General features: G+C 65.1%; 2 protein-coding genes across 2 annotated transcripts; both read right to left on the bottom strand.

The window, feature by feature from the left end:
- Positions 1–1,334: 1,334 nt before the first annotated feature.
- SHKBP1 (SH3KBP1 binding protein 1) lies at positions 1,335–7,278 on the bottom strand (the record flags this gene model as incomplete). Its single annotated transcript, XM_074858060.1, has 17 exons — positions 7,188–7,278; positions 6,049–6,102; positions 5,897–5,942; positions 5,655–5,787; positions 5,474–5,554; positions 5,218–5,385; positions 5,052–5,136; positions 4,788–4,978; positions 4,584–4,699; positions 4,420–4,507; positions 4,220–4,336; positions 3,953–4,123; positions 2,573–2,713; positions 2,397–2,493; positions 2,157–2,320; positions 1,968–2,058; positions 1,335–1,872 (listed from the first exon to the last, which is right to left on the bottom strand). Coding segments are annotated over exons 1-17 (2,349 nt in total), but the record flags the coding sequence as incomplete, so codon positions are not given.
- A 1,510-nt stretch (positions 7,279–8,788) lies between these two features.
- SPTBN4 (spectrin beta, non-erythrocytic 4) lies at positions 8,789–25,050 on the bottom strand. Its single transcript, XM_074858058.1, has 24 exons — positions 24,751–25,050; positions 24,512–24,662; positions 23,565–24,435; positions 23,347–23,484; positions 21,862–22,618; positions 21,529–21,731; positions 21,192–21,282; positions 20,423–20,569; positions 19,295–19,558; positions 17,880–18,104; positions 17,702–17,791; positions 17,351–17,629; positions 17,115–17,245; positions 16,819–17,023; positions 15,393–16,015; positions 13,908–14,046; positions 13,738–13,822; positions 13,452–13,648; positions 11,844–12,253; positions 11,682–11,751; positions 10,485–10,771; positions 9,303–9,476; positions 9,170–9,212; positions 8,789–9,063 (listed from the first exon to the last, which is right to left on the bottom strand). Exons 1-24 carry the CDS (start codon positions 25,012–25,014, stop codon positions 8,902–8,904), a joined length of 6,006 nt encoding a protein of 2,001 aa, XP_074714159.1. The 5' UTR covers positions 25,015–25,050; the 3' UTR covers positions 8,789–8,901.
- Positions 25,051–25,266: the final 216 nt, after the last annotated feature.

Here is a 25,266-nt window from a genome sequence, read left to right as displayed (position 1 = left end):
CACGCGTGTCAGGCTGCAAACATGTGTGTCAGGGTGTAAACGCACGTGTCGGGGTGTGAACATGCGTGTTGGGGTATAAATGTGTGTCAGGCTGCAAACGTGTGTGTCGGGGTGTGAACACACGTGTTGGGGTGTGAACACACATGTCAGGGTGTGAACGTGTGTGTCAGGCTGTGCACACGCCTGTTGGGGTGTGAACACGTGTCGGGGTATAAATGTGTGTGTCAGGGTGTGGACATGCATGTCGAGGCGTGAACACACGTGTCAGGCTGCAAATGTGTGTGTCCGGCTGCACACACGTGTGTCGGGGTGTGAACACACATGTCAATCTGTGCACACGCATCAGTCTGTGCGCACGCGTGTGGAGCCGCCCCCACGTGTCAGTGTGTGCAGACGTGTGTGGAGCCGCCCCCACGTGACGTTGGACACATGTGTCTGTGCACATGCGTGTCAGTCCATGTGCAGGCATGTCAGCCCATGCACACGCGTGTCAGTCCATGTGCAGGCATGTGGAGCCGCCCCGTGTGACTCTGCGCACACGTGTCAGCCTGTGCACACATGTGTCAGCCCGTGCGTAGGCGTGTGGAGCCGCCCCATGTGACGCTGTGCACACGTGTCGGTTGTGCACACACGCGTGTCAGCCCGTGCACACACCTGTCAGTGCGTGCAGACGCGTGTGGAGCCGCCCCCACATGACGTCATGCACACGTGTCAGTTCGTGCACATGCATGTCAGTCCATGTGCAGGCATGTCAGGCCGTGCACACGCGTGTCAGTCCATGTGCAGGCATGTCAGCCCATGCACACGCATGTCAGTTCATGTGCAGGCATGTGGAGCTGCCCCTGTGTGACTGCGCACACATGTCAGCCCGTGCACACATGTGTCAGCTCGTGTGTAGACGTGTGGAGCCGCCCCATGTGACGCTGTGCACCCGTGTCAGCCCGTGCACACGCATGTCAGTCCATGTGCAGGCATGTGGAGCCACCCCCACGTGACTCTGCGCACACGTATGAGCCCGTACACACATGTCAGCCCGTGCGCGAGCACGTGGAGCCGCCCCCACCTCACTGTGCACACGTGTCAGCCCACGCACACGCGTGTCAGCCCGTGTGCAGGCGTGTGGAGCCGCCCCCGCGTGACCCCGCGCACGCGTGTGACTCCACACGCGTGTGAGGCTCCGCCTCCACCCCACGCACACGCGTGACGCTGCCCACGCGTGTGCGTGGCCCCGTGGCCGATGCCCCCCCCCCCCCCAGCGGAGCCTGTGCTGGGGGGGGGCTACAAGGCGCTGAGCTATAGGACCCCCCCCCCCCAAGACCCCCCCAAAGACACACAGGGACGAGGCAGCGGGGCCGGGGGGTGATGGGGGGGGGGAACCCCCAAACCCAAAGCACTTTTTTTGGGGGGTGGGGGGACCCCGAAAACAAAGGCACAAAGTTGGGGGGGGGGATTCCTGCCCCCCCCTCAAAACGCCGTCTCGTTGAGGCGGGACTTGGGGGGCACCAAGGGGGGAGCGTCGGCGTTTGGGGGGGGCCCGCGAGGTCTGGGGGGGGTCTCGGGGGGGGTGGAATTTTGGGGGTGCCGTGGCGACGGGCGAGACGTTGGGGGTTTCCCCCCCCCGAATTGGGGGCGATCGGGGGGGCCGAGGCGTTGGGCCAGCTCCTGGCAGCGCTCGACGAAGCCGCCCCCCCCGCGGGGAAAAAAAGGGGGGGTCCCCTCTGTCCCCCGAGGAGCTGGGGGGGGTCCCCTCTGCCCCCCAAGGAGCTGGGGGGGCCCCCTCTGCCCCCCGAGGAGCTGGGGGGGGGCGTTTGGGGTGGGGGGGGGGGGGAAGGCGCCGGCGGGTCCCCCCGGTTGGGTCGCGGCGGGTGGAGGCTGCGGAGAAACAACCCAAAAAAAAAAAGGGGGGGTGTGTGGGGGGGGGGGGTGGTAGTTTGGGGGGGGGGGGGGGGGTTTGGGGGGGCCCCTACCTGGTGTGGGGGGGCTGGGGGGGGCCACTTAAGGCCAAATCGCACTGGTCCAGTTGCCGCAACAACTCGTCTTCGGTCAAACCGCCCGTTTCTGCGCGCGAGGGAAAAACGGGGGGGGGGGGCGTTAAATGGGGGGTTTAAAGGCGGGGGGGGGCCCAAAATCTGTGTTTTTATCCCCAAAAATTCTACCCGGGGGTTTCCCCGAGGTCTCCATGGCGGTGGTGAGGTCCCAGAGCTGGACGCTGCCGTTGGCGTGGCCGGTGAAGAGGCAGCGGCGCGGGCGCGAGCCCTCGCACTCGTGCACCGTGAAGGCGGCGATGGCGGCGCCGTCCACCGAGCGCACCTCGCAAATTCTGGTAAAACACCCAAAATTGGCGGGTTTTGAACCCCGGGCTGGGGTGGGGGGGGGTGAGGGGGGGTGGTGCTCACCGTTTGCCGGTGGAGGAAAGACGGACGAAGAGTCGGCCGGCGTCCGGGACGACGCGTTGGATGAAGACTTGTTGCTCGTCGCGTTCGCCGAAAGGGCCTTAAAAATTTAAAAATTCAGCAAAATTTATAAAATTTTGAGGAAAAAAACCAAAAAACCCAACCCCTTGGTGTCTCACCGATGTCGGCGCCGGCGCCGCAGCCGTCGTCCAGGGCGAGGACGTGGAAGGAGGCCAAGGGCGTGGAGCCGGGCTGCGTGGAGATCATCCCGCGGAACCGCGGCACCGTCCACGTGCGCACGTGGTGGTTGTCGGCGCAGACTGGGGGGGGCGCGGGGTTTGCTCGGGGTTTGCTCGGGGTTTGCTCGGGGTTTGCTCGGGGTTGGCTCGGGGTTGGCTCGGGGTTTGCTCGGGGTTGGCTCGGGGTTGGCTCGGGGTTGGCTCAGGGTTTGCTTAGGGTTTGCTCGGGGTTTGCTCGGGGTTTGCTCAGGGTTTCCTCGGGGTTTGCTCAGGGTTTGCTCAGGGTTTGCTCGGGGTTTGCTCACCGTTTCCCCAGAGTTTCCTCAGTTTCCTCACCATTTCCTCAGGGTTTACTCAGAGTTTCCTCAGACTTTCCTCAGGGTTTCCTCACCATTTCCCCAGCGTTTCCTCACTTTCCTCACTATTTCCTCAGGGTTTGCTCAGAGTTTCCTCAGAGTTTCCTCACCATTTCCTCACCATTTCCTCACCATTTCCTCACCATTTCCCCAGCGTTTCCTTAGTTTCCTCACTATTTCCTCAGGGTTTCCTCAGGGTTTCCTCAGGGTTTCCCCAGCGTTTCCTCACTTTCCTCACTATTTCCTCAGGGTTTCCTCAGAGTTTCCTCACCAGTTCCTCACCGTTTCCTCACCATTTCCTCACCGTTTCCCCAGCGTTTCCTCAGTTTCCTCACTATTTCCTCAGAGTTTCCTCAGAGTTTCCTCACTGGTTCCTCACCGCTTCCTCACCATTTCCCCACCGTTTCCTCATCATTCCCTCAGCGTTTCCTCACCATTTCCTCAGGGTTTCCTCAGTGTTTCCTCAGCGTTCCCTCACCATTTCCTCACTGGTTCCTCACCAGTTCCTCACCAGTTCCCCACCGTTCCCTCACCGTTTCCTCAGCATTTCCTCACTGTTTCCTCAGCATTTCCTCAGAGTTTCCTCACCGTTTCCCCACCGTTTCCTCACCATTTCCTCAGCGTTTCCTCACCATTACCTCAGAGCTTCCTCACCATTTCCTCACTGGTTCCTCACCGTTCCCTCACTGTTTCCTTAGAGTTTCCTCACTGGTTCCTCACTGTTCCCTCACCATTTCCTCACCATTTCCTCAGAGTTTCCTCACCATTTCCTCACCGTTCCCTCACTGTTTCCTCACCATTTCCTCAGAGTTTCTTCAGAGTTTCCTCACCGTTTCCTCACTGTTCCCTCACCGTTCCCTCACTCGGCCGCCATTTTGTTGCCCGGCCGCCATTTTGTCCCCCCCGGCCGCCATTTTGTCCCCCCTCCCGCCCCCCGCCACCATCTTCCTCGCCCTCCGCTCACCAGAAATCAGATGTTTCTCCGACAACATGATTTTGGTGACGGGGCTCCGGTGAACGGTGAAAGTTTGGAAGAGTTGAGGCCCGGACCCGACCGTTTCCGGGTGCTGCACGATGACCCGCACCACGCCGGAGCTGGTGCCGTAAGCGATCTCGATCCAGTTGCCGCTATCGCCTACGGGGACAAAACCCTCCCAGTTGGTCCCAGTAGCAAACTGGTGAGGCGTGGAGCAGCCCCCCGCCCCGTCCTCGCGCCGGCGGTTGGTCTTACTGGTTTTGGGGGTGAGGTAGACGCTGAGGGCGGTGACGGCGTCTTCGGCGGGGTCGCGGTAGAGCTCCGTCACCAGGAGGTCGTTGTCCTTCATGCGGAGGGGGAACTTCTGGACGTCTGGGGACAGAAGGAGGGACAGAAGGAGGGACAGAAGGAGGGACAGCGACGGCGGCACCCCCAGCCGCGGCGCCGCCGCTCACCCACGTAGTAGATGGAGCCGTTGTTGCACCCGAGGAGGAGGAAGGTGCCGGCGGCGTCGTAGCTGTTGATGGGGACGACGTCTTGGATCTGCGGGAAGACGGTTTCGGGGGACAATTTGGGGACAATCCGAGGAGAAACCGCCCGCGGCCAACCCCGCGGTTACCTGCCAGTGTTTGGTGACGGCGTTCCAGACGCCGATTTTGCCCGTGTGGCTCGTGGCGATGAGTTGGTTGCCCACGAAGAAGAGGGCGTCCATTGGCACGCCCAAGTGGAAGACGCCTACGCAACGAGAAACGAGACATCCAAGACGGGGGGGACACAAAGAAACGTCGGGGCGGGGGGGGAAACGGCGGCGGCTCGTCCTCACCGATCTCGCTGCCGCTGCCGTCGGCACGCAGGGCCCAGAGGATGATCTCGCTGCAGGACGCCGCGGCCACCATCTTGTCGTGGTCGCCCAACGCCCCGCCCAAGACTTTGGCGTTGAGGGCCGCCCGCTCGATCACCCAGTCCAGGCGCGGGCTGGAGAAGACTTGTTGCCACCCCGACGTCTCCTTCATCCTGGGGGACGAGAAGGTGGCAGCGGGGGGACCCCGACGGACGCGCCGGCGCCTCCCAGTCCGTCCCAGTTTACCGGTAACACACGAGGAACTGGGCGTACGCCACCGCGATCCAGTTGTGGTGGCCACAAACCAGCCGCACCGCTCCCGGTTCGCTCCCTACCCCATAAAAAAAAACACGTTAAAACTTTTAAAATTAATTAAACCCCCCCCCGGACACCCCTCCCTCCCCCCCGGTACCGTTTTTAGGGGGGACGAGGCTCCGTTCGTCCCCCGAGCGCCCCAAGAACCCGGCGTGGCCCCAAGGGGGGGGCATGGTGCGGCTGCGGCGCACGGGGGCCGGCGGCGAGCGGGCGGCGAGTTGGGGGCCGGCCACGCTGTGGCGGTTGCGGCGTTTGGCCGGTAACACTGCGGGGGGGGAGCCACGAGGAGAAATTTAAGAATTTACACCCCCCCACGCGGCGTTTTGGGGGGTTTTTTTTAGGGGGGGGGTTACCTGGGGGGGGGAGGTACCCGTTGAAGAGGACGCTGCCGCAAGACGATCGGTCTAGTTCCTCCCGTAGCTGCAAGCGGCGAACTTGAAGAGGGGCAAAAAACAGACATAAAACCCAAAATCTGGGATATTTAAGGCGGGGGGGGTGACCCCCCGCTGCCATCATCAGCCCCCCCAAACTCACCGAGGGGGGTGATGCCGTAAAATTGGGCTTCGTGGAGGAGGAGGGAGACGCTGACGCCGCGGGGGTCGAGCTCTTTCGTGCGGAGGAAGTTGAGGATGGGGGCGAAGACGGTGGGGTCGCGGTCGATGAAAATCTTTTTTTTTTTTTTGGGGGGGGGGGGGGGAGATTTTAGGGGGGGGGGGTGTCTGTGCAACCCCCCACTTTGTAAAAAGGGGAACGCAGCGTCGGGGGGGAGGACTCACCGCTCCCGTCTCATCCTTCAGGGTGGAGATGCGGCCGCTGAGGAGGCTGGGGGGGGCACACAGGGGGGTTATGGGGTGCAGGGCCCCCCCCCCAAGGTTTTTTTGCCCCCCCGGGGGGGTCTGTGTGTGTGTGTGTCCCCCCCCCCAGTCACCTGGAGAAGAAGGAGTCTGGGATCCAGGTCAGCGTCTGGCGGGATGTGCTGAACCTGTGGGGGGGGGAGAGGGTCAGAGGTGGGGGGGGGGGGCAGAAAAAAATGGGGGGGGGGGCAGAAATGCCAGGGGGGGACAGAAAAACCGTGTGGGGCAGAAAGACTTGAGGTGGGGGGGAAAGGAAGGCACTGGGGGGGCAGAAAGACACTTGGGGGGGTTGAAAGACCCCAGGGGGGGGCCCAAAAAACCTCGAGGGGGGGCAGAAAGGCTCTGGGGGGGGTAGAGACTCTGGGGGACCCCCCCAAAATCTCAAGGGGGGGCAAAAAGGCTCTGGGGGACCCCCCCAAAATCTCGAGGGGGGGCAGAAAGGCTCTGGGGGGGGTAGAGACTCTGGGGGACCCCCCCAAAATCTCGAGGGGGGGTAGAAAGGTCCTGGGGGGGGCAGAAAGACTCTGGGGGACCCCCCAAAAATCTTGAGGGGGGGCAGAAAGGCTCTGGGGGGGTAGAGATTCTGGGGGACCCCCCAAAAATCCTCAGGGGGGGGGCAGAAAGGCTCTGGGGGGGCAGAAAGACTCTGGGGGACCCCCCCAAAATCTCGAGGGGGGGCAGAAAAACTCTGGGGGACCCCCCAAAAATCTTGAGGGGGGGCAGAAAGGCTCTGGGGGGGGTAGAGACTCTGGGGGAGCCCCCCAAAAATCTTGAGGGGGGGCAGAAAGGCTCTGGGGGACCCCCCCAAAATCTCGAGGGGGGGCAGAAAGGCTCTGGGGGGGGTAGAGACTCTGGGGGAGCCCCCCAAAAATCCTCGGGGGGGGGCAGAAAGACCCCGATGACCCCAGGGACGTCGGGGGGGGGGGGGGGGGCGGATCAGGCTGTGGGGGCTCGGGGGGGTCCTGAAGGTTTGGGGGGGCCCAGGAGAGCCCGGGGGGACCCCCTGGAGACACGGGGCGGGGGGGGGGGGTCCCCAAAGTGCCGGCGGGGGGGGCGGGGGGGACCTGAGGGAACCCGGAAGTCTGAGGGGAGGGGACGGGGGGGACCCGGAAGGATGAAGGGAAGGGACCGGGGGGGGACCGCAGGGAACCGGGGGGGAACCAGGGGGGAACCGGAGGGGCCCGGGGGGGCCCGGGGATCCCGGCCCACGCGCCTCTTGCCGCCCACGTTGAGCTGCACGACCTCGGCCCCGGCCCGCGCCGCCCCGCCCGCAGCCGCCATGGCCGCCCGGCGCTGCCGCTTCCGCCCGGCGACCCCGCCCCCGCAGCGATCTCATTGGTGGATCCGCGCCGTCGCTCCGCCCGAAGCCGCTCGCGATTGGTCCGTCCCAAGAGGCCCCCCCCCCCCCGCGCGGGTCCCGCCCTCCCAGCGGGTTTCTCCCGGCCCGCGCAGATCTTGAGGGCCCATTGGCCGAGCGCGGTGTCAGTCACGCGGAGAGGGTGGGCTTTTAAATCCCGAGCCCGCCCTTTCTTAAAGGGCCAGCAGCATCCCGGGCGGGACACGGAGCGCATCGCCCCCCCCAGCCCCTCAGACACCCCCAAACCCCTTCCAGCACCCCCATGGCCCCCCCCAGCCCCTCCTGAACGCCCAGACCCCCCCAGGGCTCCCCTTAACCCTCCCCAGCCCCCCCAAACCCCCTCAACGCCCCCCCTGAACCCCCAAACACCCCCCCAGGGCTCCCCTTAACCCTCCCCAGCCCCCCCAGATCCCCCCCTGAACCCCCAGACCCCCCCCGAACCCCCAAACCCCCCCCACGGCTCCCCTTAACCCTCCCCACCCCCCCCAGCCCCCCCCCGAACCCCCAGACCCCCCCCAGCCCCACACACGCCGCCGGGGGGGGGGTCCCCGGGCTCCTTCCTGCTCCTTTATTTTTGGGGTGCTGGGGGGTGCAGCGGGGGGTTTATTACATTTATACAGTCACAGCGCGGCGCTCGGGCCCGGGGGGGGGGCCCGGGGGGGGGGTCCCCAGGGTGGGGGGGGGGGAGCAAGTGCTTAGGAAGGGGGGGGTGTTAATATTTTGGGGTTCTTTTCCCGGCTTTTGGCAAAATCTTAAATACTAACTGTGCCCCCCCCCCCGCCCCCGACTTTGGGGGGGGGGGGGGCCCCCATGGCTCTCTCTCACCCCCCCACCCCCCCCCAGTGTCAAATTTGGGGGATCCCCGGGTGATGGGGACCCCCCCCCCGGGTAATGGGGTACCCCAGGGTGTTGGGGACCCCCCCCAGGGTGATGGGGACCCCCCCCCCCCGTTCTATGGCTTGTGCATGGGAAAAGGGGGGGGCCGGGGGGGGGGGGACCCCAGGGAGGGGGGAGAAGAATTTGGGGTGCGCAAGGAGGGGGGGGGGGCTGTCCCCTCCCAACCAGCAGCCCCCCCCCCGGCACCAACCCCCTCCCCAAATCCAGGATTGGGGGGGGCACCCTATATTTTGGGGGGGGCGCACCCAGGATTTGGGGGTCCCCAGAATTTGGGGTCCCCATGATTAGGTGGCACCCAAGATTGGGGGGGGGGTGTCACCCAGGATTTGGGGGGGGCCCAGGATTTGGGGGGGGCACCCTAGATTGGGGGGGGGCACCCGTTTTTGGGGGGGCGCACCCAGGATTTGGGGTCCCCATGATTCGGTGGCACCCAAGATTTGGGGGGGGGGGTGTCACCCAGGATTGGGGGGGGGGCAAGGATTTGGGGGGGCCCCCCAGGATTTGGGGATTTGGGGGGGGGGGGACACATAACCCCCCCCCCCCAAGCCATGGGGTCCCCCCCCAACTCCCGGGTCCTCACCCCAATGGGTGGTGGTGGGGAGGGGAGGGGGGGGTGGTGGGGAGGGGATGGGGTGTCCCCCCCCCAAAAAAAATTGGGGTGCGGGGGGGGGGGTCACTTGCGTCTCCCCGAGGTGCTGGGGCGCCGGTCGCCGTCCCGCCGGGGGAGCCCCTCGTCGGTGGAGGAGGTGGTGAGAAGACCTTGGCTCCACCGCGCCACCTCGGCGTGTTCCTGGGCGCAGGCGGCCAACGCCCTCAGCCACCCCCTCATGTCCTCCTGGGACACCCCAAAACCCATCGTCACACCCCAAAACCCATCGTCACACCCCAAAAAAACCCCTCATGACCCCCCCCGAACCCCACCCCACCCCATAACCACCTACCTCATCCTTGGCTTGCAAGAGGAACTCGCTCCCATCGCTGGTCCTACAAGAGAAGGACCTTCTCAACGCCCCCCCCCCACCGATTTGGGGGGTCCTCCCGCACCCCCAAACCACCAGGAGGACCCCAACGTACTTGAGCTTGAAGACGTTCTTCTTCTTCTTGTAGTCGTTGGCCACCTCGCTGGTGGCGTGGTGGAGGTTGAGGAGGGGCTCGCCGCCATGGGTGCTGCCGGCCGCGTGGCCCTTGGGGTCCTTGTAGAAGCCCAGGTCGCCCTTGCTCAGGACGCAGTAGAGGTTCACCCAGGACCTGGTCAAGGGGTGGGGTGGGGGGGGTGAGACATGGAGGAGGGGGCGGGTGGTGGCACCGGTGGGTGGATGGTGGGTGGAGCTTCTGGCCCTTGGGGAGCCCTCACCATCGATGGAGCTCCGACCCTCATGAACGTTCTCCATGATGGAGCTCTGAACCCTCATGAACCTTCTCATGATGGAGCTCCAACCTCTGGTGAACCCTCTCCATGATGGAGCTCCAACCTCTGGTGAACCTTTTCCATGATGGAGCTCCAACCTCTGGTGAACCTTCTCCATGATGAAGCTCCAACCCTTATGAACCTTCTCCATGATGAAGCTCCAACCCTCATGAACCTTCTCCATGATGAAGCTCCAACCCCTCACGAACCTTCTCCATGATGAAGCTCCAACCCTCATGAACCTTCTCCATGATGAAGCTCCAACCCTCATGAACCTTCTCCATGATGAAGCTCCAACCCTCATGAACGTTCTCCATGATGGAGCTCCAACCCCTCATGAACCTTCTCCATGATGAAGCTCCAACCCCTCATGAACCTTCTCCATGATGAAGCTCCAACCCTTATGAACCTTCTCCATGATGAAGCTCCAACCCCTCACGAACCTTCTCCATGATGAAGCTCCAACCCTCATGAACCTTCTCCATGATGAAGCTCCAACCCTCATGAACGTTCTCCATGATGAAGCTCCAACCCCTCACGAACCTTCTCCATGATGGAGCTCCAACCCTCATGAACCTTCTCCATGATGAAGCTCCAACCCCTCATGAACCTTCTCCATGATGAAGCTCCAACCCCTCATGAACCTTCTCCATGATGAAGCTCCAACCCTTGCTTAACCCTCTCCGTTGCTGGACACCCCCAAACCCTGGTGCGTCACGTCCCTTGGTTGACCCTCCAAGCCACGGTTGAACCTTCTCCGCTGTTGCACCCCCCCAACCCCCTGTGCGCCCCCTTCCCTCGCAGCCCCCCCCCACCCCACCTGCCCCTCCCCATCGTCCCCCACCGACCTGTTCGACGCCTTCTTGTTGGGTCCGTCGAGCTCGTGCTTGCGGAAGAGGAAGCCCTCGTGCTGCACCGTGTGGGTGGGGGGCGGCGGGGGCGGGGGGGCGCTGCCCTGAGCCGGGGCCGACCTTGACCTTCGCGTCTCCCCCGGGCCCTGGGCGGGGTCTTTGGGTCGCGGCCGTCGCCGAGGTTTGGGGCGATCGCGGGCGCGGGGTCGGTCGGGTCGCGGCATCCGCTCCGGGAGCCCCTCGGGGCCGGCGGGCAAGCGGGCGGGAGAGTCCCGCGGCGGGGGCTGCGGGGGGGGGGCACGGGCGTCGGGAGGGGGGTCCTGGGGACGGACCCGAGGGGGGGACGGCGAGGGGACATGGAGGGGACGTGGAGGGGACAATGAGGGGACACCAAGGGGACACCAATGTCATGCCAAGAGGACACTGAGGGGACATCGAGGGGACACCAACGTCATGCCAAGGGGACACCAAGGGGACACTGAGGGGACATCAAGGGGACACCGAGGGGACACTGAGGGAACAATGAGGGGACACCAATGTCATGCCAAGGAGATGCCAAGGGGACACCAAGGGGACACCAACAGGATGTCAAGGGGACACCAATGTCATGCCAAGGGGACACTGAGGGGACATCAAGGGGACACCAAGGGGACAATGAGGAGACACCAAGGGGACACCAATGTCATGTCAAGGGGATGCCACGGGGACACCAAGGGGACACCAACAGGATGTCAAGGGGACACCAACGTCATGCCAAGAGGATGATGAGGGGACATCAAGAAGAAGCCAAGGAGACACTGAGGGGACATCAAGGGCACACTGAGGGGACAATGAGGGGACACCGAGGGGACACCAATGTCATGCTAAGGGGACACCAAGGGGACACCAAGGGGACACCAAGGGGACACCAATGTCATGCCAAGGGGACACCAAGGGGACACCAAGGGGACACCAAGGGGACATCAAGGGGACACCAATGTCACGCCAAGGGGACATCGAGGGGACACCAAGGGGACACCAAGGGGACATCAAGGGGACATCAAGGGGACACCGATGTCATGCCAAGGGGATGCCAAGGGAACACCAAGGGGACACCAAGGGGATACCAAGGGGACACCAAGGGGACACTAAGGAGAAGCCAAGAGGACCCCGAGGGGACACCGAGGGGACACCGAGGGGACACCATGGACTCACCGGAGCCGGCAAGGGGCCACCCGCCTCCTTCTCCTGCAGCTGCTCCACGATGTCGGCCAACGTGGCTTTGCTGTGGGCGGAGATTTGGGGGGCGGGGGTGGGGGTGTCACGTCCGTCCCGGCCACCCGCCGGTGTCCCCGCTGTCCCCGTCCCCGCGCTCACCCGCCGCCTTTGCCGTCGTGCCGCGGCGGCTCCGGCTCGCTGGATTCCTGCCGCTCCAGCCGGCGCTCGCGCCGCTCCCGGCGCCGTTCCAGCAGCCCCGTCCTGCCCTCCCCGGGCTCGTCGGTTTTGGGGGGCGCCGGGGTCTCGCCGGCGGCGGTTGCGGGGGGCGGTTCCCCCGCCCCGGGACCCCCGTCCGCGGGAGGTCCCTGGACGCGGTCGAGTTTGGGCTGGAGGCGCTCGGGACGCAGCTCGTGGCGCACGTAGGCGACGCGGGGCTCCAGCCGGCGGCTTTCGGGGCGCTCGGACCCCCCCGGCGATGGCGTTGACCCCCCCGGGGGTTCCCCCAAAAATTTGCGGCTGAGGAGCGGCGTCGGCGGCTGCTTGTTCTGCTCCGCTTTGAGCTTCTCGATCTGCGGGGGGGGGAGAGGGCGGATGGGGTGGGGTGGGGTGGGGTGGGGTGGGGTGGGGTGGGGTGGAGATGGAGATGGAGATGGAGATGGGATGGAGATGACAGAGATGGAGACGGGATGGAGATGGAGATGGAGATGGGATGGGATGGGATGGGATGGGATGGGGTGGGATGGGATGGGATGGAGATGGAGATGGAGATGGAGATGGAGATGGGATGGGATGGGATGGGATGGGATGGGATGGGATGGGGTGGGATGGAGATGGGATGGAGATGGAGATGGAGATGGAGATGGAGATGGGATGGGATGGGATGGGATGGGATGGGATGGGATGGAGATGGAGATGGAGGTGGAGATGGAGATGGAGATGGGATGGGATGGGATGGAGATGGAGATGGAAGTGGAGATGGGATGGAGATGGAGATGGGATGGGATGGGATGGGATGGGATGGGATGGGATGGGATGGGATGGGATGGGATGGGATGGGGTGGGATGGAGATGGAGATGGAGATGGAGATGGGATGGGGTGGGATGGGATGGGATGGAGATGGAGGTGGAGATGGAGATGGAGATGGAGATGGGATGGGATGGGATGGAGATGGAGATGGAAGTGGAGATGGGATGGAGATGGAGATGGGATGGGATGGGATGGGATGGGATGGGATGGGATGGGATGGGATGGGATGGGGTGGGATGGAGATGGAGATGGAGATGGAGATGGAGATGGGATGGGGTGGGATGGGATGGGATGGAGATGGAGATGGAGGTGGAGATGGAGATGGAGATGGAGATGGGATGGGATGGGATGGGATGGGATGGGATGGGATGGGATGGGATGGGATGGGATGGGGTGGGGTGGGATGGAGATGGAGATGGAGATGGAGATGGGATGGGGTGGGATGGGATGGGATGGGATGGGATGGGATGGGATGGAGGTGGAGATGGGATGGAGGTGGAGTTGGAGGTGGCGATGAGAAGGGAGATGAGATGGGATGGGATGAAGACGGAGAGGAGACGCAGACGGGCACGAGGAGGAAGCCGAGGACGCGGACAGGGGCGGCGTGGGACGAGGAGCGCCATGAAGACGCGACGGACCCGGGGCCAGGAGCGGGGCTGCCGAGCCCTCAGCAGCCCCGTGTCTGGGTCGGGGTGGGCGGGCGGGTGTGAGTTTGGGGGTGTCCCCCCGCCCCCCCGTACCGTGGTGAGGCGCCGCAGGGCGCGGAATCGCTCCTCCCAGGCGGCCGCCGCCTTGCGAAAGGCCTCGTGGCGCCGCAGGAGCTGCTCCACCTCGGCCACGCTGCTGCCCAGCTCCTGGCTCCGCAGCAGCGGCTCCTGCGCCGTCAGCCACGCGTCGGCCACCACCGCCTCCTGCGCGAACTGGTGCACCTCCAGCGCTGCCGGGCGGACAGACGGACAGTCAAGACCCCCCCCCCCCCTCCCCAAAATTAACACCCCCCCCTCCCCATCCCCGTCCCGGACTCACTCTGCTGCAGCCACTCCCAGTGCTTGTCCCACTTCTCCAGCAGCTCCTTCTTCTTGGCCAGCAGCTTCTCCACGTGGGCTTTGATCTGCAGAGGGGGGGGGAGATGGGCTGGGACCCCCCCCCACAATAATTCCAGCCTCGCCCCATCCCATTATCCCCCCCCCCAGCACCTCGTCGGCCGCGGGGCTCTTGCTGAGGATGAGGGTCTTGCCCAGCTCCAGGCAGGCGGCGATGTTCTTGCCGCGGGCTTCGATCTCGCTCTTGAGGCCTTGGTGGTCGTTCATCAGCAGCTCCACCGAGGAGACGTCCCTAGGAGGGAGGATGGGGGGCTGGGGGCTGGGGGGGCGGGGACAGCCCCGCCCCACAAACACACCCCCCCTGAGGTGGGACGGAATGTGGGTCCTCAGGATCGGAGGGGACGTGGGAGCTTGGGATGGGGCAGGACATAATTTCTGGGGTTTATGGGTGGGAGAGGACGTGGGACGTCGTGAGGGGCCAGGAGGTGGGTGCTTGGGATGGGAGAGGACGTGGGTCCTTGGCTCCATGGGTGGGAGAGGACGTGGGTCCTCAGGATAGGAGAGGAGATGGGACCTTGGGATGGGAGAGGAGATGGGTCCACCAGGTGGGCCAGGAGGTGGGTCCTTGGGATGGGAGAGGACGTGGGTCCTTGGCTCCTTGGGTTGGACAAGACGTGGGTCCTTGGTTTCATGGGTGGGAGAGGACGTGGGTCCTTGGTTTCATGGGTGGGCCAGGAGGTGGGTCCTTGGCTCCATGGGTGGGAGAGGACGTGGGTCCTCAGGATAGGAGAGGAGATGGGACCTTGGGATGGGAGAGGAGATGGGTCCACCAGGTGGGCCAGGAGGTGGGTCCTTGGTTTCATGGGTGGGAGAGGACGTGGGTCCTCAGGATGGGAGAGGATGTGGGACCTTGGGATGGGAGAGGAGGTGGGTCCTTGGCTTCATGGGTGGGACAAGATGTGGGTCCTCAGGATGGGAGAGGAGGTGGGTCCTCCAGGTGGGCCAGGAGGTGGGTCCTTGTGATGGGAGAGGACGTGGGTCCTTGGTTTCATGGGTGGGACAAGACGTGGGTCCTTGGTTTCATGGGTGGGCCAGGAGGTGGGTCCTTGTGATGGGAGAGGACGTGGGTCCTTGGTTTCATGGGTGGGAGAGGACGTGGGTCCTTGGTTTCATGGGTGGGAGAGGACGTGGGACCTCGTGAGGGGCCAGGACGTGGGTCCTTGGGATGGGAGAGGAGATGGGTCCACCAGGTGGGCCAGGAGGTGGGTCCTTGTGATGGGAGAGGACGTGGGTCCTTGGTTTCATGGGTGGGCCAGGAGGTGGGTCTTTGGTTTCATGGGTGGGAGAGGACGTGGGACCTCGTGACGGGCCAGGACGTGGGTCCTTGGGATGGGAGAGGATGTGGGTCCTTGGCTTCATGGGTGGGACAAGATGTGGGTCCTCAGGATGGGAGAGGAGATGGGTCCTCCAGGTGGGCCAGGAGGTGGGTCCTTGGGATGGGAGAGGACGTGGGTCCTTGGCTCCATGGGTTGGACAAGACGTGGGTCCTTGGTTTCATGGGTGGGAGAGGACGTGGGACCTCGGGACGGGCCAGGCCACGGTTCTTTTGGCCCAACAGCGGCCACAGTCCGTGGCTACCTGGGCCTCTCCCCGGCGCCGATCTGGCAGAGGACCCCGTCCATCCAGGCCAGGAGGTCTCTGACGGCGCCCACGAAGCGGATCTTGTCGGCCACGCTGGCCACGTGCAGCCGACACTCCTCGCAGGCCGCCAGCAGCTCCTTCCACGCCCGCAGCACCTCCTGCTCCCTCCCGGCGATGGCCTCGGCGTTGTCCCCGGCGTAGAGGGTCCTCAGCTGGGCCGCGCCCTCCTGCAGCTGCCGCACTTGGGTCACCAACACCTCCACGTCGTGCTCGAAGGCGCCCAAGGCCCGTTGCAAGGCGCCGGCCGACGTCCTGCCCTCGCGGGCCGCCAGCTCGGGCAGGCGTTGCCGTTTCTCCTCGATTTGCCCCAAAACCTCTTTGCAGTCGTTGAAGAACTTGTGGAGCTCGTGCGACGCCGCCAACATCTGCGCCCGCGTCTCCATCAGCTCCAGGAGGTCGGCCCACGCCTCGTTGACGCCGTCCTTCCACTCGGCGATGGTGGCGGCGTCGGCGTGGCCGTAGTCGATGAGCTCGTCCACCATCTGGTTGACGGCGGCGATTCGCTCCTGCCCGACGCTGCCCGTCTCGCTGGCGAACTCCAGGAACTTCTCCTGGAGTAACTGGGATGGGCGGGGATGGGCGGGGGTGAGGTGGGGGGGGGTGGGGGGTGGGCAGTGGGCTGCACCGGGGCAGGGGTGGGCCCAGGACCCACCAGGATGGGGTAGGGGTGGGCGTAGAACCACCAGGATGGGGGATGGAGGGTGTCCAGGACCGGGATGGGACCAGGACCACCAGTATGGAGCATGGGTGGTGCCCAGAAGAACCAGTATGGACCACGGATGGTGCCCAGGACCCCCAGCATGGACCATGGATGGTGCCCAGGACTCCCAGTATGGAGCATTGATGGTTCCCAGGACCCCCAGTATGGACCATGGATGGTGCCCAGAAGAACCAGCATGGAGCATGGATGGTGCCCAGGACCACCAGTATGGACCACGGATGGTGCCCAGGACCAGGATGGTGCCCAGGACCCCCAGTATGGACCATGGGTGGTGCCCAGGACCAGGATGGGCCCAGGACCACCAGTATGGACCATGGATGGTTCCCAGGACCACCAGTATGGAGCATGGATGGTGTCCAGGACCCCCAGCATGGACCACAGATGGTGCCCAGGCCCAGGCTGGTGCCCAGGGCCCCCAGTATGGACCATTGATGGTCCCCAGGACCCCCAGCATGGACCATGGATGGTCCCCAGGACCCCCAGCATGGCCCACAGATGGTGCCCACGCCCAGGCTGGTGCCCAGGCCCCTCACATCCCACCTCAACCCCCACAACAACCCCCCCCACCACAGCCCAGAGACAACTCCAGCCCCGCCCCACCGCCCCATTCCACATCTCCACCGCCAACCCCCCGCCCCTCACCGTGACGTGCTCGAAGTCCTGCCCCAGCTCGGGTGACCCGGCCACCACCTCCTTCTCGGCGATCCAGTGCTCCAGCTCGTCCACCTCGCGGTTGAGCTGGTAGAGCCAATACTGCTGCTCCAGCTTGGCCTTGCGTTCCTCCACCAGGTCCTTCAGAGACACGTAGAGCCGGTCAACCTGCGACTGCCGCCTGCTGACCTGTTCGCTGGGCAAGGGGGACACAGCGCCCCGGTGAACGCCGAAGGTTTTTTTGGGTGGAAAACAAGGGTTTTTTTTTTGAGGGGGGTCGCGCCCACCTTTGAGGATGGCCAAGCTCTAGAAGAGCGCGGCATTGGCGGGAGAGTTGGGCGATGGTCTCCTCGTAGTTCTCCACCGTTTGTTCCATCAGAAGGTGCTTCTTGAGGAGGTGGAGGGTGCTCTGCTCGTCCTTGAGGTGGGGGGACACCACACACACATGAAGTTTTGGGGGGGGGGGGTGGTGTCTCCAACTTCTCCCCCACCCCACCCCAACCTCAAGCCACCTCCTCAGCACCTTCCCCTTCTCCTCGCTCATCAAGAGCAGCTCCTGCTCGCCCAACCACGACTCCACCTCGGCCACGTCGAAGTAGTACTGCTCCAGCTGGAAGGTGGCGTCGAGGTTCTGCTGCCGGAGCTCCGTCTGCTCCTGGAGCTCCACCCACAGCGTCCCCAACCGCTCCACCAGCCGCCGGACACCCTCGGCCTCGGGGCTCTTGATGGTGGCCACGGCGCCGGCGCGTTCCAACACCTCGTCCACGCGAGGACGGTGGACCTGGATCTCCCGGCGGAGGTTCTGGGGGGGCAAGGAGGTGTCATGTCCCCTCCTGGTGGCCCACCCCACCCCTCCGCGGCGCCGGCGCCTGACCTGGTTCTTCTTGATGAACTGTTGGACCGTCTGAAGGTTGGTGCCGTGGTCCTTCAGCGTGGCCAAGGGCAAGCGGTCCTGGACCCACAGCTGGGGGGGGGGCGGGTGGACCTCAGAGTCATCCTCACCCTTGACCTTGACCCCAAACACCTCTCCCTGTCCCCCCCCAGGTACTCACCACCTCGTCCTCCAGCTCATGGCTGACCTGATGGACCTCCTTGGAGGCCAACAAGATGCGCCGCCGCTCCTTGAGGGGCTCGATGAGGCGGACGATGCGGGTGCCCACCGCGCTCTGCCGCTCGCCCACCGCCCGCCCGCCCGCGGCCTGGGCCGGCAGCGCCGCCGCCTGCACCTGCAGCTCGCCCACCTCCTTGGACCACTCCTCCACCTGCGACTCCATCGACTGGGGGGGACACACGCCAGGGGGGGACACTGGGGACAACCCCCTCCACCCTGGGCTGGGGGGGGTGGTGCTGAGCGCCCCCCTCGTTGGGACTGGGGAGGAGTATTGGGGTCCACCCGGCACCCAGGGGGTCACCCGGCACCCAGTGTCCCCCCAAATCCTGGTGTCCCCCCATAACCTCGTGTCCCACCACCACCCAATGTCCCCCAAATCCTGGTGTCCCCCCATAACCTCGTGTCCACCCCACCCAATGTCCCCCCAAACCTCCTGTCTCCCCCAAACCTCGTGTCCCCCCATAACCTGGTGCCCCCCATAACCTCGTGTCCCACCACCACCCAGTGTCCCCCCAAATCCTGGTGTCCCCCCATAACCTCATGTCCCACCACCACCCAATGTCCCCCAAATCCTGGTGTCCCCCCATAACCTCGTGTCCACCCCACCCAATGTCCCCCCCAAACCTCCTGTCTCCCCCAAACCTCGTGTCCCCCCATAACCTGGTGCCCCCCATAACCTCGTGTCCCACCACCACCCAGTGTCCCCCCAAATCCTGGTGTCCCCCCATAACCTCGTGTCCCACCACCACCCAATGTCCCCCAAATCCTGGTGTCCCCCCATAACCTCGTGTCCCACCACCACCCAGTGTCCCCCCAAATCCTGGTGTCCCCCCATAACCTCGTGTCCCACCACCACCCAATGTCCCCCAAATCCTGGTGTCCCCCCATAACCTCGTGTCCACCCCACCCAATGTCCCCCCAAACCTCCTGTCTCCCCCAAACCTCGTGTCCCCCCATAACCTGGTGCCCCCCATAACCTCGTGTCCCACCACCACCCAGTGTCCCCCCAAATCCTGGTGTCCCCCCATAACCTCGTGTCCCACCACCACCCAGTGTCCCCCAAAACTTCGTGTCCCCCCATAACCTCGTGTCCACCCCACCCAGTGTCCCCCCCATAACCTCCTGTCTCCCCCAAACCTTGTGTCCCCCCATAACCTAGCGCCCCCCAGCAACTTGGTGTCCCACCACCACCCAATGTCCCCCATAACCTGCTGCCCCCCAACACCCAAAGTCCCCCCAAACCTGCTGTTCCCCATAACCTGGTGCCCCCCAACACCCCCCTAACCCCCAACAACCCCACGTCCCCCCACCAGGTGTCCTCCCGTCACCCCGCGTCCCCCCCCAAACCCCCCCCACCTGCAGCCTCTTGAGCTGCCTGTTGACGCTGAGGAGGTCGGTTCCTGCCCCCACGGTCTCCAGCTGCTCCTCCAGGCGCCCCACCCGCGCCTCCATCTCGGCGTAGCTCCGCGCCAGGCGCTCGGCGGCGGCCGCTTCCGCCAACCGCCGGCTCCGCGCTTGGCTGGTCGTCTCCAACTCTACCCAACATTGACGCAACTCTTCCAGTTGACGTCGAACGGCGCCGCTTAGTTCCGGTTTGGTGAGGAGAAGTTCTTCACCTTCCTAAAGGGTCGGGGGGGTCATGGGGGGTCATGGGGGGGCATGAGGGGCTCCCCCCTCATCATCAACCCCCCCGGGAGTTGGGGTGTTGGGGGGGGGAAGAGGTCAAGCTCGTTGGCCATGGGGGGGGGGTTGGATCTCCAAGAGTCGTGGAGGGCGCCCCCTGGTGGAGGGGGGAAAAAAGGGGCGGGGGGGGGAGTGGGGGGGGAAAAAGGGGGTGCGGGGGGCGGGGGGAGGGTGTAGGGAAAGGGGGGGCGGTGAGAGGGGGTGCAGGGAAGGGGGGGGCGGGGGGGCGGAGAAAGGGGGTGAAGAAAAAGGGGGGGGGTGGGAAAACGGGGGGTAGGGAAAGGGGGGGTAGGAAAGGGGGGGCAGGAAAAGGGGGGTAGGAAAAGGGGGGGGCAGAAAAAGGGGGGGTGATGCAGGGAAATGGGGGTGCAAAGGGGAAGGACGCGGGGGGGGGGGCACCAGCAAAATGGGGGGGGGGGGATGTAACAGCGAGGGGGGGGGCAGCCGGGAAAGGACACAACGGGGGGGGGGGGCTGCAGCGAGCGAGGCCGCAGCCGCCAAAAGATGCAACGAAACGGGGTGGGGGGGGGGGCGGCTGCAGTGGGGGGGGGCTACAGCAAGCTCGGGGGGGGGGGGGGGCGCAACCACCACGTCACCCCCCCCCAGCACCCGCCTCCCCCCCCCCCCCTTTCCCCCGGCAAAGAAGCGGTTAAAGCTCATCCCTCCGCCGCGACCCCCCCCCCCCCACCGCGCTCACACCCCCCCCATTTATTTTTTTTAATTTTTTAAAATTTTTTTTAATTTTTGGGGCCCCCCCCCAACCCCCCCCACCCCACCCCCCCCCCCCCAGCCCTCCGGTACCTTCTCGATTTTTTCCAGCCACTCTTTATTCTGCGCCAGCTCGGCCATGAACGCCTGATGCTTCAGCCATGGCTTGGGGGGGCGAGGGGGGGGGTCCCGGGAGGGGTCCCCCGCCATCAGCACCTTCTCCCGGATCCAGCCATCCAGCTAATTTTATTTTTTTTAATTATTATTATTTTTTTTCCCCCAAGGAGGGGGGGGGAGGTTATCACCCCCCCCACCCAAGGCGATGGGAAGGGCGATGGGGTGAGGGAGGGGAGGGGGGGGGGGGGGTTTGCGGTCGCTCTACAGCGCTGGGGAGGGGGATGAGGAGGAGGAGGAGGAGGAGGAGGATGAGGAGGAGGATGAGGAGGAGGAGGAGGAGGAGGAAGAGGAGCCCGGTGGCCCTGGCGCGGTGCCGCAGAGCCTTTGCAGCAGCCGCCGGGCGGAGCGCGGAGGCCGGATCCCGAGTTCTGCGCCAGGAAAAATCCACCCGGGGCTCTGGCCAAACCCACCCCCCCCCTCGCCAAAATCGGTGGCCACGGGGCCAGCGCAGATGCTGAGCAGCGTTTTTTTTGGGGGGGGGGACACAAACAACACCCCCCCCTGACCCACCTTCCGCGCGCCCCCCGCCCCCTCCTTCAACCGTAGGTGACCCAGCGACGCCGCCCAAGGAGGGGCGGGGGGGGGACCTCAACGCTCCCACCCAGTCAGGACCCAAACTTGGACCCCCCCACCCCCACCTTGGACAATTTTGGGGGGGGAGGGGCGGGGGGGGGGAGGGTCCTACCTCGCGGCACTCCTGGAGGAACCGCTGCAGGTCGAGGTGGTCCTCGAGCCGCCGCGTCCACTCCTGGGCCAGCTGGTAGTTGTGGTGGCTCCTGGTTGTAGGGGGGGGGTGGGGGGGGGTGGGGGTGGGGGGGCGGCACCCAGCTCAGCGCTGCCCCCCCCCCCACCCCCCACCCAGCACCTTAACGAAGCGCTTAATTACCCCCCTACCCCCCCCCGCAAAGTGGATTGACCCCAAGGGGGACGTTGAGGAGCCACCAGTTGGCTCCATCGTTGGGTTGAGGAACATGGCGGCGGGGGGGGGGGGGGCGGTCACGGCGTCGCCACGTGGCACCTACTTGGCGCGAAGCCCCTCCGTGGCCTCGGCCACGCGGTCGCCGTAGAGGTTGCCCTGGCGCTGGAGGTTCTCGCCGGCTTGGAGGACCCCTTGGATCTTCTGGAGGTTGAGCTCCATGGTGGTGGTGAAGTCCTTGTGCTTCTTGATGGCCTTGGTCACCCCCTCCACCGTGGCCGGGAGCTCGGCGTGGGCCAGGGCCGACTCCTGGGTGTGGGGGGGCGAAGGAAACGCCGCTCGTTGGCTTCTCCGGCCTTGGTCACCTCACTTCACCCTCCCCACCACCAATGGGAAGGTCACCAGGACCTTCTCCCCCCGCCCCCGGCTCCATCTCCACCTGGTTGTAGAGGTTCTTCTCGCACTGGTGGACGTCGCGGAGGAAGAGGTGGAAGACGTGAGCTTGCGCCAGCACCTCCCGGCGCGTCTCCCAGCTCCGCAGCAACTTGCCCCACCCCGCGTCCAACTTCTGCAGCCACTGCTGCAGCGACAGGTAGGGCACCTCCGTCTCCTCCAGGGCCAGGAGGTCGCTGGCCGCTTGGATCTTGGCGTAGTCCTCCTCGTAGCCATCGATCTCCTCCTTGAGGGCCGCGTGTTGGTTCAACAACCTCTCGGCTTCCGTTAAATTATCCGGCACCTCCTCGGAGGCCACGGCCGCTTGAGTCTTCACCAACCAACCCAAGAAGTTGTCCAAGTCTTGGATGAACTGTTGGAGGCGACCGGCCACGGTCAAGGTGTCCTCGCAGCCCTGCAGCGCCCTCTTGAGGGCCTCCCACTCCTCGCTGATCTGCTCGAAGGGCAGCAGGATCTCCAGGGCTCGCCCCGGGTGGGAGGCGGCCAACGCTTCACCTTCCTGTTGAAGCTCCACCAACCGAGGTTCCAAGACCACCAAAGCCGCCTCCATGGTGGAGAGGCGGCGCTGCAAGGCCAAGACGCCGCCCAGGTCGCCGCCGCCCGATTGGGTGGCTTCGATGGCTTTTCTCTTCTCCCGCACCTGCGCCTTCATCTCGCCGCACTCCAGCAGGTAGTTCTGGATCTTCAGGACGGAGCTGAGTTGACCCTTCTTCTGCTCCACCAGCTCCACCACCCGGTTCCACCTGGAGATGGGGCAAGACCGGGATGGAGCCCTGCACCGGCGCTGCCACCGGCGCTTGGGACGGGCTCAGGCCACGGCGTCAGAGAGCTGGACCCCACAGGGACGTCCCACCAGGCTGGAGAACCCCAAAGTTGGGGGCTCCAACCAGCCCCATGGCCGGTTCCTCTCACCGAGGTGCCCCCTGAGCAGGATGAGGCCCACCTTGGGCATGGTGGACCCCAAGGATGGGCTTGGCCCATGGCACTGGAGAGCTGGACCCCATGGGGACGTCCCACCAGGGTTGGGGGCTTCCAGCTGCCCCACAGCTGGTTCCCCTCACGCAGGAGCCCCCCCCAAGCAGGGTGAGGCCCAGCTTGGGTGTGGTGGACCCTCGGGATGGGCTTGGCTCCACGGGGACGTCCCACCAGGCCAGGACAACCCCAAAGGTGGGGTCTCCAACCAGCCCCACGGCTGGTTCCTCTCACCGAGGTGCCCCCCCCGAGCAGGATGAGGCCCACCTTGGGTGTGGTGGACCCCCAGGATGGGCTTGGCTCATGGCACTGGAGAGCTGGACCCCATGGGGACGTCCCACCAGGCTGGAGAACCCCAAAGCTGGGGGCTCCAACCAGCCCCACGGCTGGTTCCTCTCACCGAGGTGCCCCCCCCGAGCAGGATGAGGCCCAGCTTGGGCGTGGTGGACCCCCAGGATGGGCTTGGCCCCACGGCTCGGCCCCCTCCCCAGGCCCGTACCTGCTGTTGAGGTGGTCCTGGCAGGAGCGGACCTCCTCCGAGCTGGGGTGGCCCCCGTCCACCAACTGCTGCACCACCTGGTTGACGTCCAAGATCCGTCCCATGACGCTGTTCATCTCCTGGTCCAGGCTCTCGAACCTGCCGAGAAGATGGGGCCGGTGAGGTCCCCGACGGGCCGAGGGGCCCAGGAGCCCCCCCCCCGCCCCCCCCCCACACACCTATGTTGGACCACCTCAACCTCATCGAGCTCCTCGGGCACCTCCATCTTCTCCAACCACTGCTCCTTCTCGTCCACCCAGACCTCGCAGGCGTGGACCTCGCTGAACATCCGGTAGACGGCCAAGGCGTCCTGCAGCCACTGCTGCCGCAGCACGGCCACCTCGGCCACCTCCCCGTAGAGCTGCTCCACCTCCACCACCCGGATCTGCACGTCCACCCCTTGACGATGGTCGGGCGCCAGAAGAGCCAACTGCTTCCGGAGGGCCAACACGGCCGCCCGGTGCTTCTCCACCTCTTCCACCACCGCCCGGTGCTTCCGGAGAAGAGCTTGGGTGGAGTAATCGTCGTGGCCAAAGTCATCGCTGGAGACGATGCGGTAGGTGTCCTGCAACCAGGCCACCAAGTCGTCCGTCTCGGCGCTGAACTGGAAGAAGTTGAGGGCCTCCTGCAGCCGTTGTTGGTGCAACCCCGTCACCTCCTCCAGCTTCTTCCAGCGGAGGCGGACCTCCCGCATCTTCTCCTGGATCCCACCGGGGCTGAAGCGTTTCTTGGCCAAGATCTGCTCGCCCCTCTTCATGGTTTGGTGCAGCAGCGCCCGGCGGCTGCCCAACTCGCCCAACATGCTCTTGTGCTTGTTGGTCAAGGTCAAGACGCTGCTCAGGTCCCGGCCGCACGTCTTGGCGGCCAGGATCTGCTCCTTCTCGCGGATCCACGCCTCGGCCTCCTCCATCTCCTGGAAGAAGGCCCAAAGTTGGCGAGAGTCTTCCAACTCCTTCCGCCTCTTGCCCGCCAGCTCCCCCAGCTCCTCCAGGCAGGTCTGGACGTGGTTGACCCGGTTGCAGATGATCTGGGGGTCGCAGGGTTGGTAGCCTGGCCCAAGAGAACCAGCTCTTAGAGGAGATGGTCTACCAAGGCCGAGGACCTCCCGGCGACCCCCCCTCGTTACCCTCCAGCTCTGAGAACTTGAGCGCGGCGACGTTGAGCGCCTGCACCCGCTCGGTCTGGGCGGAGACGTCGGCCTCCAGCAGCCCGTGTTTCTGCAGGAGGTCGTCAACCTCCAGAAGATGCTTCCCCAAATCCTTGGAGACCAGAAGAACCTGGCGATGGGGGAAAGAGACCACCAGGTCCCGCCCTGGCCACCGCATCCCCCCCCGCGGAGATGCCCGGTAGCCACCCCGGCTCCACCTGCATCTCCTCCATCCAGTCGATCATGTAGACCATCTCCTGGAAGATCTTCTGGAGGGCCAAGTTCTGCTCGAGGCGGGCGCGGCGGGCGCGGACCAGCTCGGTCAAGAGCCCCCACTGCCGGAGGATGTTGTCCTTCTGGGCGCTGATGCGTTTGGTGTCGTAGTAGCCCTCGGACTCCATCTCCAGGGCCAGCTCCACCACCACCTGGATGCGCTCTTGGTAGGAGGAGATGTCGGCCTCGATGGCCTCGTGCTTCTTCATGGCGGCCTCCACCGCCGGCAGGTCGTAGCCAAAGTTGTCCTGAGGAGAAGCGGGGGGAGATGCCACCAGGGCCACGAGGGAGCCCAACCAGGAGGTCCCACCCCAACCAAGGAGAAGACCCCGCGTGGCCCCCTCCGCTCCTCACCTGCGAGACCAGGCGCTGGTTCTCGTTCAGCCACGTCTCCCTCATGACCACCTTGTGGTCGAAGCGTTGGACCAGCAGCTCCAACTTCTCCTGCCGGATCAGCTCGT

Source organism: Strix uralensis, unplaced genomic scaffold (genome assembly GCF_047716275.1).
Source record: "Strix uralensis isolate ZFMK-TIS-50842 unplaced genomic scaffold, bStrUra1 scaffold_519, whole genome shotgun sequence".
Lineage (NCBI taxonomy): Eukaryota > Metazoa > Chordata > Aves > Strigiformes > Strigidae > Strix > Strix uralensis.
The sequence above is the reverse complement of the archived record's forward strand: the minus strand, read 5'-3'. Positions and strand labels throughout refer to the sequence as shown.

What these genes read in the sequence shown, in the direction of transcription:
- SPTBN4 (XM_074858058.1), bottom strand. Translation starts at nt 25,014, where the DNA reads ATGAAGAAGCACGAGGCCATCGAGGCCGACATCTCCTCCTACCAAGAG. An exon ending in AGGACTTCGAGCACGTCACG is followed by an intron (nt 16,016 to 16,818) that starts GTGAGGGGCGGG and finishes CGCCCATCCCAG; the next exon opens with TTACTCCAGGAGAAGTTCCT. An exon ending in TCTTGCAAGCCAAGGATGAG is followed by an intron (nt 9,064 to 9,169) that starts GTAGGTGGTTAT and finishes GGGGTGTCCCAG; the next exon opens with GAGGACATGAGGGGGTGGCT.